This window comes from Dermochelys coriacea, chromosome 8 (assembly GCF_009764565.3).
Source record: "Dermochelys coriacea isolate rDerCor1 chromosome 8, rDerCor1.pri.v4, whole genome shotgun sequence".
NCBI classification, from domain to species: Eukaryota; Metazoa; Chordata; order Testudines; family Dermochelyidae; genus Dermochelys; species Dermochelys coriacea.
In genome coordinates, this window is record NC_050075.1 from 29175963 (window position 1) to 29195885 (window position 19923).

The 19923-nt window shown below is 42.1% G+C and overlaps 1 protein-coding gene across 8 annotated transcripts in view; it reads left to right on the plus strand.

Moving 5' to 3' along the window:
* The window catches only part of TENM2 (teneurin transmembrane protein 2), a 963219-nt gene that overhangs the window by 807757 nt on the left and 135539 nt on the right, over positions 1-19923 (plus strand). For all 8 annotated transcript variants that reach the window (XM_038413789.2, XM_043490999.1, XM_043491001.1 and 5 more), the window contains one exon: positions 4251-4352. In XM_038413789.2, the coding sequence (XP_038269717.1) occupies positions 4251-4352 (102 nt within the window). The remainder of the gene's footprint in view (positions 1-4250; positions 4353-19923) is intronic.

Sequence of the window (19923 nt, forward strand, 5' to 3'; positions counted from 1 at the left end):
GTGGATGGGTCATTACACAAAGTAAAACTATTTCCCCATGTTATCCCCCCCCACCCTTCACTGTTCCTCAGACGTTCTTGTCAACTGCTGGAAATGGCCCACCTTGATTATCTCCACAAAAGGTTTTCTTCAAGGGTGATCCAGTGGCCATAGTGTACTTAGATTTCCAGAAAGCCTTTCACAAGGTCCCTCTCCAAAGGTTCTTACGTAAATTAAGTTGTCATGGGATAAGTGGGAAGATCCTTTCATGGATTGAAAACTGTTTAAAAGACAGGGAACAAAGGGTAGGAATAAATGGTAAATTTTCAGAATGGAGTGGAGTAACTAGTGGTGTTCCCCAAGGGTCAGTCCTATTCAACTTACTCATTAATGACCTGGAGAAAGGGGAAAACAGTGAGGTGGCAAAGTTTGCAGATGATACTGAATTGCTCAAGATAGTTAAGACCAAAGCAGACTGTGAAGAACTTCAAAAAGATCTTATAAAACTAAGTGATTGGGCAACAAATGAAATTTAATGTGGATAAATGTAAAGTAATGCACACTGGAAAAAATAACCCCAACTATACATACAATATGATGAGGCCTAATTTAGCTACAACTAATCAGGAGAAAGATCTTGGAGTCATCGTGGATAGTTCTCTGAAGATGTCCACACAGTGTGCAGCGGCAGTCAAAAAAGCAAATGGGATGTTAGGAATCATTTAAAAGGGACAGAGAATAAGACGGAGAATATCTTATTGCCCTTATGTAAATCCATGGTATGCCCACATCTTGAATATTGCGTACAGATGTGGTCCCCTCATCTCAAAAAAGATATACTGGCATTAGAAAAGGGCAACTAAAATGATTAGGGGTTTGGAATGGGTCCCATATGAGGAGAGATTAAAGAGGCTAGGACTTTTCAGCTTGGAAAAGAGGAGACTAAGGGGGGATATGATAGAGGTACATAAAATCATGAGTGGTGTGGAGAAAGTCAATAAGGAAAAGTTATTTACTTGTTCCCATAATATAAGAACTAGGGGCTACCAAATCAAATTAATGGGTAGCAGGTTTAAAACAAATAAAAGGAAGTTCTTCTTCACTCAGTGCACAGTCAACCTGTGGAATTCCTTGCTTGAGGAGGTTGTGAAGGCTAGGACTATAACAGGTTTTAAAAGGGAACTGGATAAATTCATGGAGGTTAAGTCCATTAATGGCCATTAGCCAGGATGAGTAAGGAATGGTGTCCCTAACCTCTGTTTGTCAGGGGGTGGACATGGATGGCAGGAGAGAGATCACTTGATTATTACCTATTAGGTTCACTCCCTCTGGGGTACCTGGCATTGGCCACTGTCGGTAGACAGGATATTGGGCTGGATGGACCTTTGGTCTGACCCAGTATGGCCATTCTTATGTTCCCTGACCACTCCGCCCAGAATCTCCGCCCCATCCAACCTCCCATTGCTCCCTGCCCCTTGACTGCCCCCCAGGATCCTCTGCCCCTTATCCAACCCCCCGCCCCCCCCCCAACGTTCCCCAACCCCTTACCATGCCGGAGCCAGCCACGCTGCCCAGCAAGAGCAGCAGGTCAGAGTGCTGGCGATGCAGTGAGCTGAGGCTGCGGGGGAGGGGAACAGCAGGGGAGGGGCCAGGGGCTAGCTTCCGCGGCTGGAAATTCAGGGGTTGGACAGGATGTGGCCCGCAGGCCATAGTTTGCCCACCTCTGGCCTATACACATATTGCCCTTAATCTAAACCTTAACCTTTCCTTGCAAACTTTGGTAAATTCCATTCAACCTGATTACTTCCATCTCTGGGAAGGGGGAAAGAGCAAACAGCAAACTGTTTGCAAACAGCAAACTGTTGCAGCAAACTGTTTGCTGCAATTTCTATGTTTTCAGTGTGTGTCTGTCAGTGACTCCCCTCATGGCCATTGCTGAAAGCCCACTTATCCCCCTTCCTGCCTAGCCTAGCATCTTCCAGATGTTCATAACCTCTTTAATCATAGGACTAGGCCTACACAAAGAAAACTGATTGGAGCCAGGCTGGGACATTCCCCAATTAATAGCTTCCCCCAATGTTTCCTTAAAGAGCCTTATCTTTGTCATTGTTTCATTTCTGTTTGTGTCACCCATAATAGCCTCCTTTGATTTAATTCCTCAAAGTTCAGCAAGGTAATATCAAGCAGGTAAACTATTATTTTTATAAATATATATTTATTTATTAATATAAACTATATTTTTATAAAAAAGTAATACTCATAACTCCCTCTTTCTGCCTACTGATCACTAACACCCCAAAAGAAAGAGGAGGTGAAAGTATGTTGGCCAACTATCCTCTCACCATCCCCACTCCAAATATCTGAGAGTGGACCATCCCCTAAAGACATGAGGATGGAAGGCAGAGGGCCACTACCTTTTGCCCTGAGAATAAAATTATGATGCAAGCTTGAGGCTTTATGAAGAGGTACACTCAAGGGCAGAGAGGATTCCATCTTAGTCAGGCAACTGAAAACCAAAACCAGGCCAAAGTCTTTATCAAAAGATGTGTTGAAGTTGGTTGAAGTGCTAGGGGAACCTTGCTGAGTGTCACTGTCACAGCAACAACTGAAACCACAAGTGAGTTTCCCCTGTTTAGTGAAAGATTTTCATAGCCTATGAGTTGCTCATTTCCTCTCTGATGATTAAGGAATTAAGAAGCAGTGTTGCTGGGCTTTGTGAGTAGTCCAATTTGTGAGTCTCGTGCAGGTCCTATTCAGCTAGGAGGAAGGGGATCACGATCCACAACCTCAAGGGAGACATTATAAAATGGAGAAAAACAGGGAAGACATTTTCATTGCTTGAAGGATCAATGCTAAAAAGACAGATGCATTATGGGCCTGATCCTTCTTTCAGGTATAATCCTGGTATAATCCACTGAAAACACTGGTATAATCCACCGAATTTACTCAGGTGAGTCCTGATTAACACTGGTGTGAAAGGATAGTCCAGCCTTGAATCTTTAGGTTTAGGAGTAGTTATTTCTGGTAAGCTGCAATGTGAGATATGAATAATGATTTCCCCTTCATAATCCACAAATGATTTTATAAATTTCTCTGTGTGTGCACATGCATGCACACACCCACAAAAGGACAGATAGTCCACGCATATATCGAGAGAGTTTTCTGCAACTCCAAATGGCATGTGAACTTTCTTGTACAGGTCCTTTAGTGGTTTGGTATGACTCCCCTGACCCATCTTGCAAACGCTACTCCTTGAGATGTGATAAACTGCTTGTCTTAATGTTGCCAGGTCTGGACTACATCTTAGAAGAAGGTCAAAGGTAATAGGTCTAATAGTCATGTAGACATCTTGATAGAGTAATGATATTAATCAGACTGAAATGCAGAGAAAAGTACAGTATTTTATCCAGTTCAGAGGTTCTTCCACATATATCTATTATCAAAACTTTCACTAACAAGAAGCACTGAGAGAACTGAAAACCGCTTTGATATGAAACATGAGAGAGAATGTCAGACAAGATGTCAGCCACAGACCACACTAAATATATGGACACGGGGAAAGTACTTTCATGTGCTGTGCAGCAAAAGAAACAAATCCTTCCATAGTCAAGTTTCCTCTTCAGAAGACAACAAAATGGCATTTTTTTAAGAGTCACACATTTTGGCTTTTGTTTTCACCAGTACCAAGAATACTATCCAATGGCCTAGCTGATGGATGTTTGTTGAGTTTTCTTTCACTTTATGGTCTGTTTTATGTATCTGAATTCTTTACTGTGCTTCAGATTTGTTTTCTATTCAGAATCCTGAAGTGTGACATTAGCCTAGAAAGGAAATGTACATTCACAGAGTCATGTGAACTCTAACTCCCAAAGAGTCAATGTAGGTGTGACCTTGAGCAGGTTACTAGATCTCCCAGTATCTCAATTTCCCTATCTGTGAAATGAGGTTGATACTTACCTATGTCAGGTGAAAACATTATAACTTCACGTACAATGACAGCACATAGAATCCAAACATATATTATTGTTTAGCAGATCAAGACTTTTAGAATGACACTTCACTAAGCATACAAACAACATATCATAATTATATGACAGTGGCAAATATGGGGGTGCCTCTGTGTCACAGTAAATATTTAGCATTTTTTAAAAAAATGACCTGTCATTATCAAGTTGAATGCAAAACTTGCACTGGATGTACATACAACACTAGCTTTCTTTCTGCAGCCAAGAACAGGAACAACTAATGTGTCTCTGATGTCTCTCTTTCAGATTCAGTGCAGGATTGTCCACGTAATTGTCATGGGAATGGCGAGTGTGTATCTGGAGTCTGTCACTGTTTTCCAGGATTCCATGGTGCTGATTGTGCTAAAGGTACCATTTACCCTATGTTAATTATTATTCTACAATGTGTGTTAGGCTTTGACATAGGAGTGGATCTCCAGAACAGGTTACTTACATGGATTCTATTGATATCCATGAAGTGGATTTTATATATGTAAAGGTGTGTGTGTGTGTGTGTGTGTGTGTGTGTGTGTGTGTGTGTGTGTGTGTGTATATCTCTCTCTCTCACACACTCACACTCACACACACACACACACACACACACACACACACACACACACACACACACACCCCTTTATCTTCGATCTGATGGAGTTAAAGCAGTTGGTCAAGTGAAAATAATGCTGCATTGCTGATGAGCCTGGATAAGCATAGTTAGTTTCTGTGCCAAGATACGTAGGAAAGAAGAATTTACTAAAAAGAAATAGCTTCATTTCCAGTAAAATCAGCTGAATTATCATGAGTGCTTTCTGATAATCATTAATTTACCTGTAATAGACAACTGATGATCTTCTTTATTTGTACATTTGATATATTCTTTCTAGGCTAAGCATGTTTCTAATTCATAAAGGGTTTTTTTTAATCTTATAATCTCTTTAAAACTGTAATACTTACAGGACTTACTGCCAAATATGTTCCATGAGCTCACAGCTCAAGAAGTGTTTCAGCATGTGGAATATATTTATCAGATAGGTACTATTTCTTTTTAAAATGCTGTATTCATGATTTGCAGCTGACACATACCCCACAACCAAGGTATTGGGCTGATCACATTCAGTGTATTCAGCTTCCTTACTACCATCTCTTCTTATGTCTGTCTTTGGGTATTTCTTTCTGTATCCACTGCAATAGAAGCTGCAAAGTGTCTTTCAGTCCTTGCTTTTTGGTCTCACTGTGAACTTATGCAGCCTCCAAACGCTTACCAAGATAAGACTGGCTACCTTTTGTTATGTGCCTGTTCTGAAGTTTTAGCCTATGTGAATCAGCAATTGGTGATGAGGGCATTATAAATTTCCAAATCTTCATCATGCTAATCACATATTTTTTCAGCTGATTTTCTGCATTCCTGGCAGGTGAGCAATATCATTGGTTGTCATGCAGAGATCTCCAGGTTCAAAGCTAGCATGGTGTTTTTAGTGTGAGTTTTCACTTTTACTGTGAGTTTCTTCCCAGTTTCACATGAGTGCTGCCTGCCCTTAAAAAATTACATCATTTGCATCATTAAAATGTATTTTGCTCCATTAGACATGTCAGATATAACTGCAGACCAAATAAATTGACTTGTAGCCCAGCTTGATAGTTATGGATGATTATTGGCATCTGTCACCTGTTCCGTGGGCTTTGTGAAATGAATTTGTGGCCTTAATCCAGTTCCTAGTGGACAGGTGTCCCCACCATAAAATCCAGCATCATGATTGGCAATCTAAACTGATGCCAAGAACTAAACTCATTCTTAGGGGGTGATCACTCCAAAACCGGGCTAAGGTATGCAGCCAGTCAATAGCAGAGCAAGGAATAGAACCCAGGAGTTCTGACTTTTAGTCCTAAAATCTCACCCCACCACACATGGATTTTACTGAATATTAAAGGTTAAAACATGGGACTGGAAAGTTAGGACTTCTGAGTTCTATCTATAGCTCTACTGTTGACTCCCTGTGTGACTTAAGGAAAGTCATTCAATGCTCTGCACTTCAGTTTACTGTTCTTCAAGAACATATAGCTACTTCTGCAATACCTGACAGGGCCATTGTGAACATTTATTAATGTATGTAAGGTGTGTCACATATGGGGAAAGTATTGTTATGACACAGGTGCACAGATTATGCTGTAGCCCATGCAAAAAAAAAAAGACCTTTAAGAAGCCTCCCATCCCTGCATTGCTATAAGTGGTATTTTTGGAAAGAGATGATTACAAGCTTCCAGGTTCTAGCCTTGTGAACATTGAAGATAACAGTCTTTAAAGCGACTACAATTTAGGTATACAAAAACAATTTTAGGTCATCATCTTTAGAGTTTTCTATGACCTTCCTTGAACGCTGAGTTGGACTCAGGATAACTAAAGAAAATGGCTTTACAGGCAGAGGAAATAGCCTTTTTTTAAAGCTTTCTAAAGCTTTTCTAAAATAGTTTTTCTGTAACCCATGTGGTATATACACAATACATGATGGTGTGGTATATGATTTTATTAGCGTTCCTTTTGGATGACCTTTAATCATTTTCTCAGGGATTCATCATCCATGAATAAAGTGACCATTCCAAACTCATGCCAATAAAATCTTTATATCACACCATACTATCATACATTCCTTGTATGTGCATGTGCATGGTGATTTGCAAGACTGGAGGTGGGCATGTTCCCTTTCCCAAAGAGCTGACAGTCTAACACAGAGAGGACAACAGTATGTGTAATGGGGGCAAGTGTGTTGTTTAGGAGAGCGAATAGGAAGGACTGCTGGAATAAGAGGAATAAAGAAGGACTCGGAAGCTGAGAAAGAGGGCACTTGGCAGGCAAGAAGTTTGGATCTTTGAGGGCAGCATACCAGTATCTACTGACTCAAAGCTGAGAGTGAAGGAGGTAGTAGCGTGAGAGGATGGAAAGTACTGACTGGGGGAATTATAGCAAAGATATAAATTGGCATCAGATTATACATAGAATTATACACTAATATTATATCCTATAGTGCAGTGTGTCTCGTGTTGTCCATATTGCCAGATGCCACAGTTGACCACCACACTGGCAGGTGAAAAGTAATGAGATTGTATGACATGATGGTTTTCTGATTCCATAGTGTTGCCATCCCAAGGAGCACATCTGCTTTTGCATTTCCTCAGTAGTTAGGCATCTTACTTTCGGGGTTAGAGACTGAGGCCAAAGACACTGCAACAGAATTACCTTGCTTCATGATTTTAGTAATTAATTTATCTTTAAATATTCATGGTAAATAGGCCCTGTCATAAATATAAAGGGAAGGGTAAACACCTTTAAAATCCCTCCTGGCCAGAGGAAAAAATCCTTTCACCTGTAAAAGGTTAAGAAGCTAGGATAACCTCGCTGGCACCTGACCACAATGACCAGTGAGGAGACAAGATACTTTCAAAGCTGGAGGGGGGAAGAAACCAAAGGGTCTGTGTCTGTCTGGGTGATGCTTTTGCCAGGGACAGAACAGGAATGGAGTCTTAGAACTTAGTAATTTAGCTAGATATGCATTAGATTATGATTTCTTTAAATGGCTGAGAAAATAAGCTGTGCTGAATAGAATGGATATTCCTGTCTTTGTGTCTTTTTGTAACTTAAGGTTTTGCCTAGGGGGATTCTCTATGTTTTGAATCTAATTACCCTCTAAGGTATTTACCATTCTGATTTTACAGAGGTGATTCTTTTTAACCCTTTCTTATATTAAAATTCTTCTTGTAAGAAACTGAATGTTTTTTTCATTGTTCTTAAGATCCAAGGGTTTGGGTCTATGGTCACCTATGTAACTTGGTGAGGTTTTTTACCAAACCTTCCCCAGGAAGGGGGGTGCAAGGTTTTGGTGAGGATTTGGTGTGGGGGGGGAAGACGTTTCCAAACGGCTCTTTCCTAATTAAAAAAACCCGGTTAGATGTTTGGTGGTGGTAGCGAAAGTCCAAGGGCAAAAGGTAAAATAGAAGATTTAACCTAAGCTGGTAAAAGTAAGTTTAAGAGGTTTTCATGCAGGTCCCCACCTCTGTACCCTGGAGTTCAGAGTGGAGAAGGAACCTTGACATGGTGGCAGAGCGGTGGGATTAACTTGAAATCATTTTGAGATCAATTTGAGGTTTTTTTGAACCAGAAGCACAGATTTGAAAAGGATTTTTTTTTTCCTTTGGGCTGCTGGAAAGCAGGTTAAACTGAGAACAGTTAGGATTTTTTTCTCTGCTTTTGGGCCAGAGCAGAGACAAAAGGGAATTGTCTTTTGTGAGCTGGAGTTTTCTCTACCTAAAGACAGGGTAGTTAACCTCCTGCAGGGAAATTCACAAGTCTTCACAGACCTGAAGTTTTGGCATTTTTTTTTTACCTAAGAGCAACTAGAGGGGTTTTCTGCCTATTTGCCTGGAGACAAAGGTGTTAGAGTTGTTGGGGTTTTTTTTTTAAATCTTTTTGTTGTTGTTGTTGTTGTTGGGGTTTTTTTTGTTTGTTTGTTTTGGTTTGGGGTTTTTTTGGATTTTTCTGTAGGCTGACAATCACTATCAGAGAATATAGGTATCATATTACAGCACAGCAAAATTTTACAAGCCAAGTTTTTTTTGTTTGTTTGTTTGTTTTTTATTTCTAACTCTCGGGTGTAAAGTTAGTTAAAAATAGAGAGGTAAAGATGACAGAAACCAAGACACAACACAAATTGGAGTTAGTCAGACTGGAGGCAGCGAAAGAGGCAGAACAACACCGAGAGGCTGCTCACAGGAGAGCTATGGAGGCAAAGGAAAAAGAATTGGAGGCAAGGGACAAAGAATTGGAGGCAAGGGCCAAAGAACTGGAGGAGAAGGAAAAAGAGAGGGAGCATGCACTGGAGATGGAGAAGACAAAGGCTCAGCAGAATATACCAACAAACCCTAGCAATCCTTCTCCAGGTACCACTTCCCATCCCAGAAAGTTCCCCACCTACAAGGCAGGCGATGATACCGAGGCCTTCTTAGAAAACTTCGAAAGGGCCTGCCTTGGGTACAGCATCTCTACAGACCAATACATGGTAGAGCTGAGGCCGCAGCTTAGTGGACCCTTAGCTGAGGTGGCAGCTGAAATGCCTAAGGAACAAATGAACCAGTATGAACTGTTTAAAACCAAGGCAAGAGTCAGAATGGGGCTAACCCCCGAGCATTCCTGTCGGCGGTTCAGAGCCGTAAGGTGGAAACCAGACGTGTCATTTACCCGACATGCCTACCACATTGTGAAACATTGGGATGCCTGGATATCAGGAGCAAGTGTTAAATCTCCAACAGATTTGCCCTTCCTAATGCAAATGGAATAGTTCTTAGAGGGTGTTCCTGAGGAAATAGAAAGATACATCCTAGATGGGAAGCCCAAAACTGTAATCAAGGCGGGGGAGATTGGAGACAAATGGGTGGTGGTGGCAGAGAAGAAAAAAACTGGTCGCAGTTGGAGCGGATACCAGAAGGGACAACCTCAGACCACCCCTACTACCGGGGGCCGCCCAAGGCCCCAGCTACCACCCAAGGAACCCTCCAGACACCTTATCATCCCGCCACACCGTTCTTCAGCAACCCACCTCGCCCCAGTGACCCATCAGCTGGACGACGTTTTAAATGCAATGAGACGGGGCATGTAAAGGCCAACTGCCCCCAAGAACCCCAACAGATTACAGTTCATTGCACCAGAATCACCCCAGAGGTCTTCAGGCCCAGATACCTCCCAGATAACCTTGGAGCAGAGGGAAACTGTGAGTATGGACGGGAAGAAGGTCACCGCGTGGAGGGATACCGCACCACAAGTGTCGGCTATCCATGCTTCCTTAGTAAACCCCAATTTAATCAACCCAGAGATCCAAGTGACGATTCAACCCTTCAAATCCAACTCTTTCAATTTGCCTACAGCCAAGTTGCCTGTCCAGTACAAGGGCTGGTCAGGAACGTGGACTTTTGCAGTCTATGATGATTATCCCATCCCCATGCTGTTGGGGGAAGACTTGGCCAATCATGTGAAGTCAGCCAAGAGGGTGGGAATGGTCAACCGCAGCCAGGCTAAACAAGCTGTCACACCCAGCTCTGTTCAGGAAACTTCTACCAGGACCTGGTCAGAGGTGATGGACCTGGGCACCAGGCCAATGTTTGCAACAGCAGTAGTGGATCCTGTCCCAGAGACCCAGACAGAGCCAGTCCCAGAACCGGAGCTGGCAGAACAACCAGCACCAGACCCATTGCCAGCACTGAATCCAGTACTTGCAACCCCAACACCAGAGGGCCCCACTGAACCTGAACCAGCAGCAGCCGATAACCCTACACAAGAGGCTCAGCTGGAGCCTGAACCCCAACATAGTACACCAGCGGAGAGCGGTTCACAGTCAGTGGAAACAGCCCCATCCCCTACATCGCTTCCAGAGGGACCAAGCATAGGCCTACAATCCAATGAGGAACTGATGTCTCCAGCATCAAGGGAACAGTTCCAGACCCAACAGGAAGTAGATGAAAGCCTCCAGAGAGCTTGGATGGGGGCACGGAGCAACCCACCGCCTCTCAGCTCTTCTAATCGATCCAGGTTTGTTGTAGAAAGAGGACTTTTATATAAAGAAACTCCTTCTGGTGGACACCAGGAAGACTGGCAACTTCAGAGACAGTCAGTAGCTCCAACTAAGTACCGGGTCAAGCTCTTGAGCTTAGCCCACAATCATCCTAGTGGCCATGCTGGAGTGAACAGGACCAAAGACCGGTTGGGGTGGTGATTCCACTGGGAGAGAATGGGCAAGGATGTTTCTACCTATGTCCGGTCTTGTGAGGTATGCCAAAAAGTGGGAAAACCCCAAGACCAGGTCAAAGCTCCTCTCCAGCCACTCTCCATCATTGAAATTCCATTTCAGCGAGTAGCTGTGGATATTCTGGGTCCTTTTCCGAAAAAGACACCCAGAGGAAAGCAGTACATACTGATTTTCATGGATTTTGCCAACTGGTAGCCAGAAGCAGTAGCTCTAAGCAACACCAGGGCTAAAAGTGTGTGCCAGGCACTAGCAGACATTTTTGCCAGGGTAGGTTGGCCCTCCGACATCCTCATAGATGCAGGAACTAATTTCCTGGCAGGAACTATGGAAAGCATTTGGAAAGCTCATGGGATAAATCACTTGGTTGCCATGCCTTACCACCATCAAACAAATAGTGTGGTGGAGAAGTTTAATGGAACTTTGGGGGCCATGATATGTAAATTCATAAATGAGCACTCCAATGATTGGGACCTAGTGTTGCAGCAGCTGCTCTTTGCCTACAGAACTGTACCACATCCTAGTTTAGGGTTTTTACCATTTGAACTTGTATATGGCCGCGAGATTAAGGGGCCGTTACAGTTGGTGAAGCAGCAATGGGAGGGATTTACACTTTCTCCAGGAACTAACATTCTGGACTTTATAACCAACCTACAAAACACCCTCCGATCCTCTCTAGCCCTTGCTAAAGAAAACCTACAGGATGCTCAAAAAGAGTAAAAAGCCTGGTATGATAAACATGCCAGAGGGCGTTCCTTCAAAGTAGGAGACCAGGTCATGGTCTTAAAGGCGCTCCAGGCCCATAAAATGGAAGCACCGTGGGAAGGGCCGTTCATGGTCCAGGAGCGCCTGGGAGCTGTTAATTACCTCATAGCATTCCCCACTTCCAAACGAAAGCCTAAAGTATACTATATTAATTCTCTAAAGCCCTTTTATTCCAGAGAATTAAAAGTTTGTCAGTTTACAGCCCAGGGAGGAGATAATGCTGAGTGGCCTGAAGGTGCCTACTACGAAGGGAAAAGTGCTGGTGGCGTGGAAGAGTTGAACCTCTCCATGACTCTCGGGCGTATGCAGCGACAGCAGATCCAGAAGCTGTGCACTAGCTACGCGCCGACGTTCTCAGCTACCCCAGGACTGACTCAACGGGCATACCACTCCATTGACACAGGTAATGCTCACCCAATTAAAGTCCAACCTTACCGGGTGTCTTCTCAAGCTAAAACTGCTATAGAATGGGAGATCCAGGATATGTTACAGATGGGTGTAATCCACCCCTCTGGCAGTGCATGAGCATCTCCAGTGGTTCTAGTTCCCAAACCAGATGGGGAGATACGTTTTTGTGTGTACTACTGTAAGCTAAATGCTGTAACTTGCCCAGACAACTATCCAGTGCCACGCACAGATGAACTATTAGAGAAACTGGGACGGTCCCGGTTCATCTCTACCTTGGACTTAACCAAAAGGTACTGGCAGGTACCGCTAGATGAATCCGCCAAGGAAAGATCACCCTTCACCACACGTCAGGCTGTATGAATTTAATGTACTCCTTTTCGGGCTGCGGAATGCACCCGCCACCTTCCAAAAGCTTGTAGATGGTCTCATAGCGGCATTAGGAGAATATGCAGTCGCCTACCTTGACGATGTGGCCATATTTTCGGATTCCTGGGCAGAACACCTGGAACATCTACAAAAAGTCTTTGAGTGCATAAGGGAGGCAGGACTAACTGTTAAGGCTAAGAAGTGTCAAATAGGCCTAAATAGAGTGACTTACCTTGGACACCAGGTGGGTCAAGGAACTATCAACCCCCTACAGGCCAAAGTGGATGCTATCCAAAAGTGGCCTGTCCCAAAGTCAAAGAAACAGGTTCAAGCCTTCTTAGGCTTGGCCGGTTATTACAGACGATTTGTACCACAATATAGCCAAATCGCTGCCCCACAGACAGACCTAACCAAAAAGAAACAGCCAAATGCCGTTCAGTGGACCGAAGAGTGTCAGAAGGCCTTTAACCAGCTTAAAGCGACACTCATGTCTGACCCTGTACTAAGGGCCCTAGCCTTTGACAAACTGTTCCTAGTAACCACAGATGCATCCGAGCGTGGTGTGGTAGCAGTTTTAATGCAGGAAGGACCGGATCAAGAATTCCACCCTGTAGTGTTTCTCAGCAAAAAACTGTCTGAGACGGAAAGCAACTGGTCAGTCAGTGAAAAAGAATGTTACGCCATTGTATATGCTCTGGAAAAGCTACGCCCATATGTTTGGGGACGGCGTTTCCACCTGCAAACCGACCATGCTGTGCTACAGTGGTTTCATATCGCCAGGAGAAATAACAAAAAACTTATTCGGTGGAGTTTAGCTCTCCAAGATTTTGATTTCGACATCCAACACATCTCAGGAGCTTCTAACAAAGTGGCTGATGAACTCTCCTGTGAAAGTTTCCCAGAATCAACTAGTTAAAATTGTCCTTGAGATGTGGAAAATATTGTTAGTCTTTATATACTTGGTAGTATATTTAGAAGTGCATGTTTCTTATTAACTCTGTTTTTTCCTAGAGCTTCAGGAAGAAATCCCAGCCAGCGTTTCACTCTATCTGTGATTTGGGGGGCATGTCATAAATATAAAGGGAAGGGTAAACACCTTTAAAATCCCTCCTGGCCAGAGGAAAAAACCCTTTCACCTATAAAGGGCTAAGAAGCTAGAATAACCTCGCTGGCACCTGACCACAATGACCAATGAGGAGACAAGATACTTTCAAAGCTGGAGCAGGGGAGAAACAAAGGGTCTGTGTCTGTCTGGGTGATGCTTTTGCCGGGGACAGAACAGGAATGGAGTCTTAGAACTTAGTAAGTGATCTAGCTAGATATGCGTTAGATTATGATTTCTTTAAATGGCTGAGGAAATAATCTGTGCTGAATAGAATAGATATTCTTATCTTTGTGTCTTTTTGTAATTTAAGGTTTTGCCTAGAGAGATTCTCTATGTTTTTAATCTAATTACCCTGTAAGGTATTTACCATTCTGATTTTACAGAGGTGATTCTTTTTACCTTTTCTTATATTAAAATTCTTCTTGTAAGAAACTGAATGTTTTTTTCATTGTTCTTAAGATCCAAGGGTTTGGGTCTATGGTCACCTATGCAAATTGGTGAGGTTTTTACCAAACCTTCCCCAGGAAGGGGGGTGCAAGGTTTTGGTGAGGATTTTGGGGGGAAAGACGTTTCCAAACAGCTCTTTCCTAATTAAAAAAACCCGATTAGACGTTTGGTGGTGGCAGCGAAAGTCCAAGGGCAAAAAGGTAAAGTAGTTTGTACCTTGAGGAAGTTTTAACCTAAGCTGGTAAAAGTAAGCTTAGGAGGTTTTCATGCAGGTCCCCACATCTGTACCCTAGAGTTCAGAATGGGGAAGGAACCTTGACAGGTCCAATGGCCTGTGATGGGATGTCAGATGGGGTGGGATCTGAGTTACTACAGAAAATTCTTTCCTGGGTATCTGGCTGGTGAATCTTGCCCATATGCTCAGGGTTTAGCTGATCGCCATATTTGGAGTTGGGAAGGAATTTTCCTCCAGGCCAGATTGGCAGAGGCCCTGGAGGTTTTTTGTCTTCCTCTGTAGCATGGAGCATGGGTCACTTGCTGGATGATTCTCTGCTCCTTGAAGTCTTTAAACCACGATTTGAGGACTTCAATAGCTCAGACATAGGTGAGAGGTTTTTCGCAGGAGTGGGTGGGTGAGATTCTTTGGCCTGCGTTGTGCAGGAGGCCAGACTAGATGATCATAATAGTCCCTTCTGACCTTAGGATCTATGAATCTATGTTTCCTTCAAAGTGGGACTGAGGTACATTGGCTGGCGAGTGTCAGAAAGTTTGTGCTGCTGTTACCGATGCTTGAAAGCTTCTGGAAACACTGGTAAAATTTTCCATGGACAGCATTGTAATAAGATTTTCAGATTTATTAAAAGGTGAGCAAGACCCACACTCACTTGTTCTTTCTGGGTCTGAACCAAAGCCCATTAAGTCAATAGGAGTCTTTCCAGTGACTTCAGAGTGCTTTGTCTCAGGTCTTGCTCCCTCCCCTAAATGCATGTATGTATACACGTGGAAGCTAAAATTAATGTTCATGTCAATGGATCCCCTGTGGTTAAGAGCTTGGCATCCCATGTTTGGAGATACCTGGGATTTTCCAGACCATATCAGCCCCTTTATGATGAGTTAAAAATATTTTCCCTGTGCTATGTATCTTCAGCTAAAGTCTGAGAATCACTGTTCTGCAATAACCATGCTTTGCAAGGCTGCTGTTTTACTTACTGTGACATAAAGTCTTTCCTCTTGTGTACTTAACATTGCTTAAATGTAGTTTATTTTTGTGTTTAATTGTCTTAGCTTACCTACTGGTGTTACAATCTGCATTTTGTTTTCTTTTCAAGTTACATTGTCTCCATAGCCTTGCACCGATATTTTTTTGTTCCATTTAGTTTTAACTCTTTCTCTTTGGGCTTGTAGATGGCATCATCTTGAAAACTTTGTGGTGATGCCAAAAGTCATTTAAGCAAATAGTGGAGTTGCATTCATTGTTGCAAATTAAGCAATGAAATTAAGTTGTTGTGCCAACTCCCTATATGTTTGTCATATCTAAGTAATAGGAATGGTCCTGAACCAAAACCCCCAGCTCTGAATGTCCCTGATCTTTAGAGATGTTAAAATCTGAATTTGAATCTAGACTTGAATCTTTGGCTTGGACCCATCTGCATTAAACACCAACGCTTCCAGCTGAATTAAACTCAGTTAGCTGCCAAACTGCTTTACTTGCTCAAACAAAATTATTTCGCTGCTCAAATTTAGCAACAAATTTCAATACCTGTAGCAGGTTTATGTGTATAGAACTCGGTAACTTAAGCATCTTTCTGTTAAACCATTTTTGATAACAATGATAATGTTAATTAAAATGAGACCCAAAGCAATTTGAGAATATTTTGGTATTAAACACCTAGAAGTTATACTGAGAAACCCACCTCAACCATATTCAGTCTGCTGCCGCAGTCCAGCTTAGCTCTGGCCAGGCTGCTGCCTCAGTTTAGGCTGGCTTTAGCCAGGCAGCCCTAACAAGAGCACTGCCACAGGAACGGCTAAGGGTTACACATCCTTGCAGGTTAGCTATGTTATCTAAAATATTTTAAAAGACGCCTCTTTTTTTCCCCTGTCCTTTTCCAGGTGTGTGTTGAGGTTTGCATGGTGAGTCAGTGCATGTCTATTGTAGACCTGTAAGGAGGACTTTGGGCAAGAGAGTTCAGCTATTTAACTGTTCTTCTCTCTCTTCTTTCCTAGAAGCTTGAAACCCCATCTCTTTTTTACACTCATTGGATGTCTGTACTGGAAGAGCAGTAGAAGTGTCCAAATTTAGATATTTTAGATATCCCTTCTTCCTCCCTCTTTTCAGTGATGAAGTTAACAGAGTTCTAACTTAGGTTCCCAGGTGCTTGCCTGTGACAATTGTCTGCTTCAACATCTATTTTCCTCAAATGCTCCTCAGTGGAGGATAGAAAACACTATTTCTTGCTGTATACATTCCTGGGTTTTATCAGCCACACAATCGCTATTCCTAGGATTCTCAAAGCCAAGGACCAATGTTAGTGCTCACCACAGATCACAAATGATGATGGTTGAAAGCAGAAGTGCTTGTATTAGTGTGCTATTTGGACCCTGAATCACCTGATTTCAAATATCAACTAAGATGTTCCCTTCCCTTTCCCAGTCCCCAAAGAGCTTCCAGTTCCAATTTTCCCATGCCAGAAACCCTTCCTAGCAGGTCAGCACCATTGCTCATCCCTAGACACTTCTTCAAAGAAGATAGTGGCGTCTCCTCCACCCAACATCTTTAAGGGTCCAACTGGACCCACAGGGGTAGCTAGCTGCATTACTTCTCCTCACTTCATCTTGGTGAAGGTGGCAAGCAGGCTCCCACCTCCGCAATCTACCATTAAATATGGAGTCAGGTTTTGGATAAAGGATATTTGGTCCACATTTGTCTCACTAAATATTTGTCATATTTGAATGCTTTTTGTATTTGTCCATTGCTAGGGGCTGGTTTATTAGTTATTATTAATTGTATTTCTGTAGAACCTAAGAGCCTTAGTCATTTACCTGGACCCCATTGTGCTAAGTGCTGTACAAACACAGACCAAAAAAGATAATCTCTGCTCCCAAAGAGCTTACAATATAAGATTTGTTATGGGTCCATAATGATTAGTCCCAGGATACAGGGTGCAATATTCCATATGGTAAACACATGTGTAGAGATACACTCATCTTTGTGAGACTGTTGTTTACATTATAATATCTGTAAGCAAAGCAGCCATCTAATGGAGGTAGATAATTTGTAGGACAGTGCAGGAAGGGATAGCAAAAGCTTTCACTCTGATACCTAAGATCACAAAACAATAATAATGAGAAAAACGGTGACCTGTTTGATAAATTTTGGCCAAAGCAAATACTTCCTGAGCATTCAGAAGGATGTAAATATTCATTATGTAATTAATGCTGCTCAGTCACTTCTTAAAAAACCTTAGAATTTTTTTGTAGAGCAGCTTAAGTATTTATCGATTGAGAACTTTTATAACTCTCAAAATGGAGGCATCCCCATATCTCTACAGGTATTTTAAATGAATTGAATTAATCATAGGCTTAAAAGTCTCTAGCGATCTTCGTTAGCTTCCCTGGGTTTAATTAAAACATCTGTGCGCTTTTAATTTATCGATTCATCCAACTCATATGTCATGTTTTTAACACACCCCAGCATGCTCTGCATCATTTTTAACCCAATTTCCACTTAACTAAAGCAATTAAATTCACCCCGGATTAATTAAAGCATCCATACTTTAGTGCTTAAGTCAGCGTGTGCTGCTTTCCCCACATGGTTTCTGAATGTCAGAGATTTGACACACCTGATGAGTTTTTTGTCCTTCTGAAAATTTTTCTGTGAATCCCTTTCTTGCTTACTAATGTGCAGTTTGACAGAACTAGAATAGGGAACTTAGTAAGCCTCAGGTTTGGACCACAGAACTAAAGACTTATAGATCATGGCTGTTGTGAATGACCATGTATTTTGAGTCTTTGTGCATACCTATTTCACCACAGCCCTGTCAGAGACCCACAACCTGCCATCATATTTGGTTAACAATGACAGCAAAGCATTTTGCCTAGCAGACCAAAGTTTAGGTTTTTGTACATCTCCTGCAACAGCTGATGACATTGCTAAAACTAAAAGAGACAGGGAGCATTCCTTAAACTGCCTTAGGTGTTAGTGAAACAGGAAAACACTGAATCTTGAACTAATATCTTAGCAGGTAAGTAAAGGGGGAAATAGTTTTCAACTGTTGTGGCCCAAATCTTGAGCTGAGTGTTCACTGCAGTTCAGGATGTGGTGTATAAAAGTTGCTTAAAGTCACTTTGGCATTTCCCTGATCCTGGTTTAATCTGTGCCAGCAAACTCCTAAGGGAAGGACGAGCAGCCTGAAGGCTCCTTGAAATTGTGCCGTTTGCCAACAGCCCTAAGGAGCCCTTACAACAACTAGCAATTTTCAGGGCATAAGGACAGCTCAGCCATTCCCCTTATTTCCTGGCCACATACCCTTCACGAGATGGATGGAATAGCTGGAGAAGAGGGGTCTTGGGGCCACTCAATTTAAGGATCCCCCTATACTGTGGAGAATTCTCTAGTGAACAGTTATGTCAGATTTAGGGCAGCTTTGTTCCAAGGGAGCAGCACAAAAATAACCTAGTGTAACCCAGGATCTGGCCTTATATCTTTACATTTTCACATCTATATAGGTCCCTACGATAAACTCTTGGTCCAGTTACATGTCAAAATGTGCACCTGGTTGATTAAAATGAGTCTGAATAGAATTCAGGAGAGCCTGTTTTGTCAAACAAAACCAGCAGCTCCTGAAGTCCCCACACCTGAAACATTGATTTCTCTGACCCCTTTTGATCTCTGATTTTTAGCAAGCACTAGATCAAGCAAACCCACCTTTCTACCACCTTTCTGATGTTTTCAAACAGGGTGCTTAAAGTCAGGCTCCTAAATAAAAATGGGCTAAGGCTTGAAGCTTATAGTGATTTCAGTGGCATTCGTGAGTGAAAATGAGACTACTTACATTCAGGAACCTAAATAAGATTTAGGAAGCTAACCTTAGTCATCCGGGTCTGGTCTAAGTCTAAATTATGGAAGTCTTTGATATATGACTGTAGGACTAAATTCAGCCCTAGCATTAGCAAATTATAAATCCATTAGCTACACAGAAGTTTCACCTCCTTACATTAGGGCAGAATTTGCCCACTAGGATTCATATAGAGATAAACTAGCATGTGTCGTTGAAATGTTTCACTTGGGTTGCTAAGGAAAAAATCAAGAAAGATACAGGTAGTAGAACCTTACTGTAATGTTATTTTGCAGATCTATGAAATAGATTGTTGTAGGTGACCTATTTCACATAAACCTTTGCAGCAGTGGGACCTTATTTCCAATTGAGTTTGATGCTGAGTCTGAAATGGTTGGTCTCAATTTAGTTTCTTGTGAACAATAATCCATCTCCCTCGCACACAGTATGCACGCACACACTAAACATGCATGCTATATCAGTAGCAGCAGCTTAATCTTTGTTAAGAGGCAGTCCTGGTTTGAGTTATTACAGAGGCTGAATTAATTATTCCCTAGAGAAAGTATTCCCAGAAGGTCAGCTTTGAGATCATTGGTAAGAAGTTCATACTATATCTGTCTCTACTACAATTCCCATTGGAATAATAAAGAACTTCATTTCTAATTTGGCAGTTCTGTACTTTATATATCATATAAACACATAACTAGGAAATTATGCAGCTTTGTCTAAACTGCATACAAGTATTGCTCTACCACTGGGAATGCAGATTTTTTTTGAGAGAAATTATGGTAAGCACTGAGTGTTAATGAAACAATATTAAGAATCTGAATAAAAATTCTACTGTTGCTATATTCTATGTTACAGAAGAGCATATACTCTACATTTATTTTAGCTGTTAGAGGTACTATGAGAGACTTAAAAAATCTTAATCTGGGCTCCTATTGAATGAGTTTTACATTGTGAAGTTACACTGGGAAGATAATTTTCACCTTAAGAAGCAAGAGGAA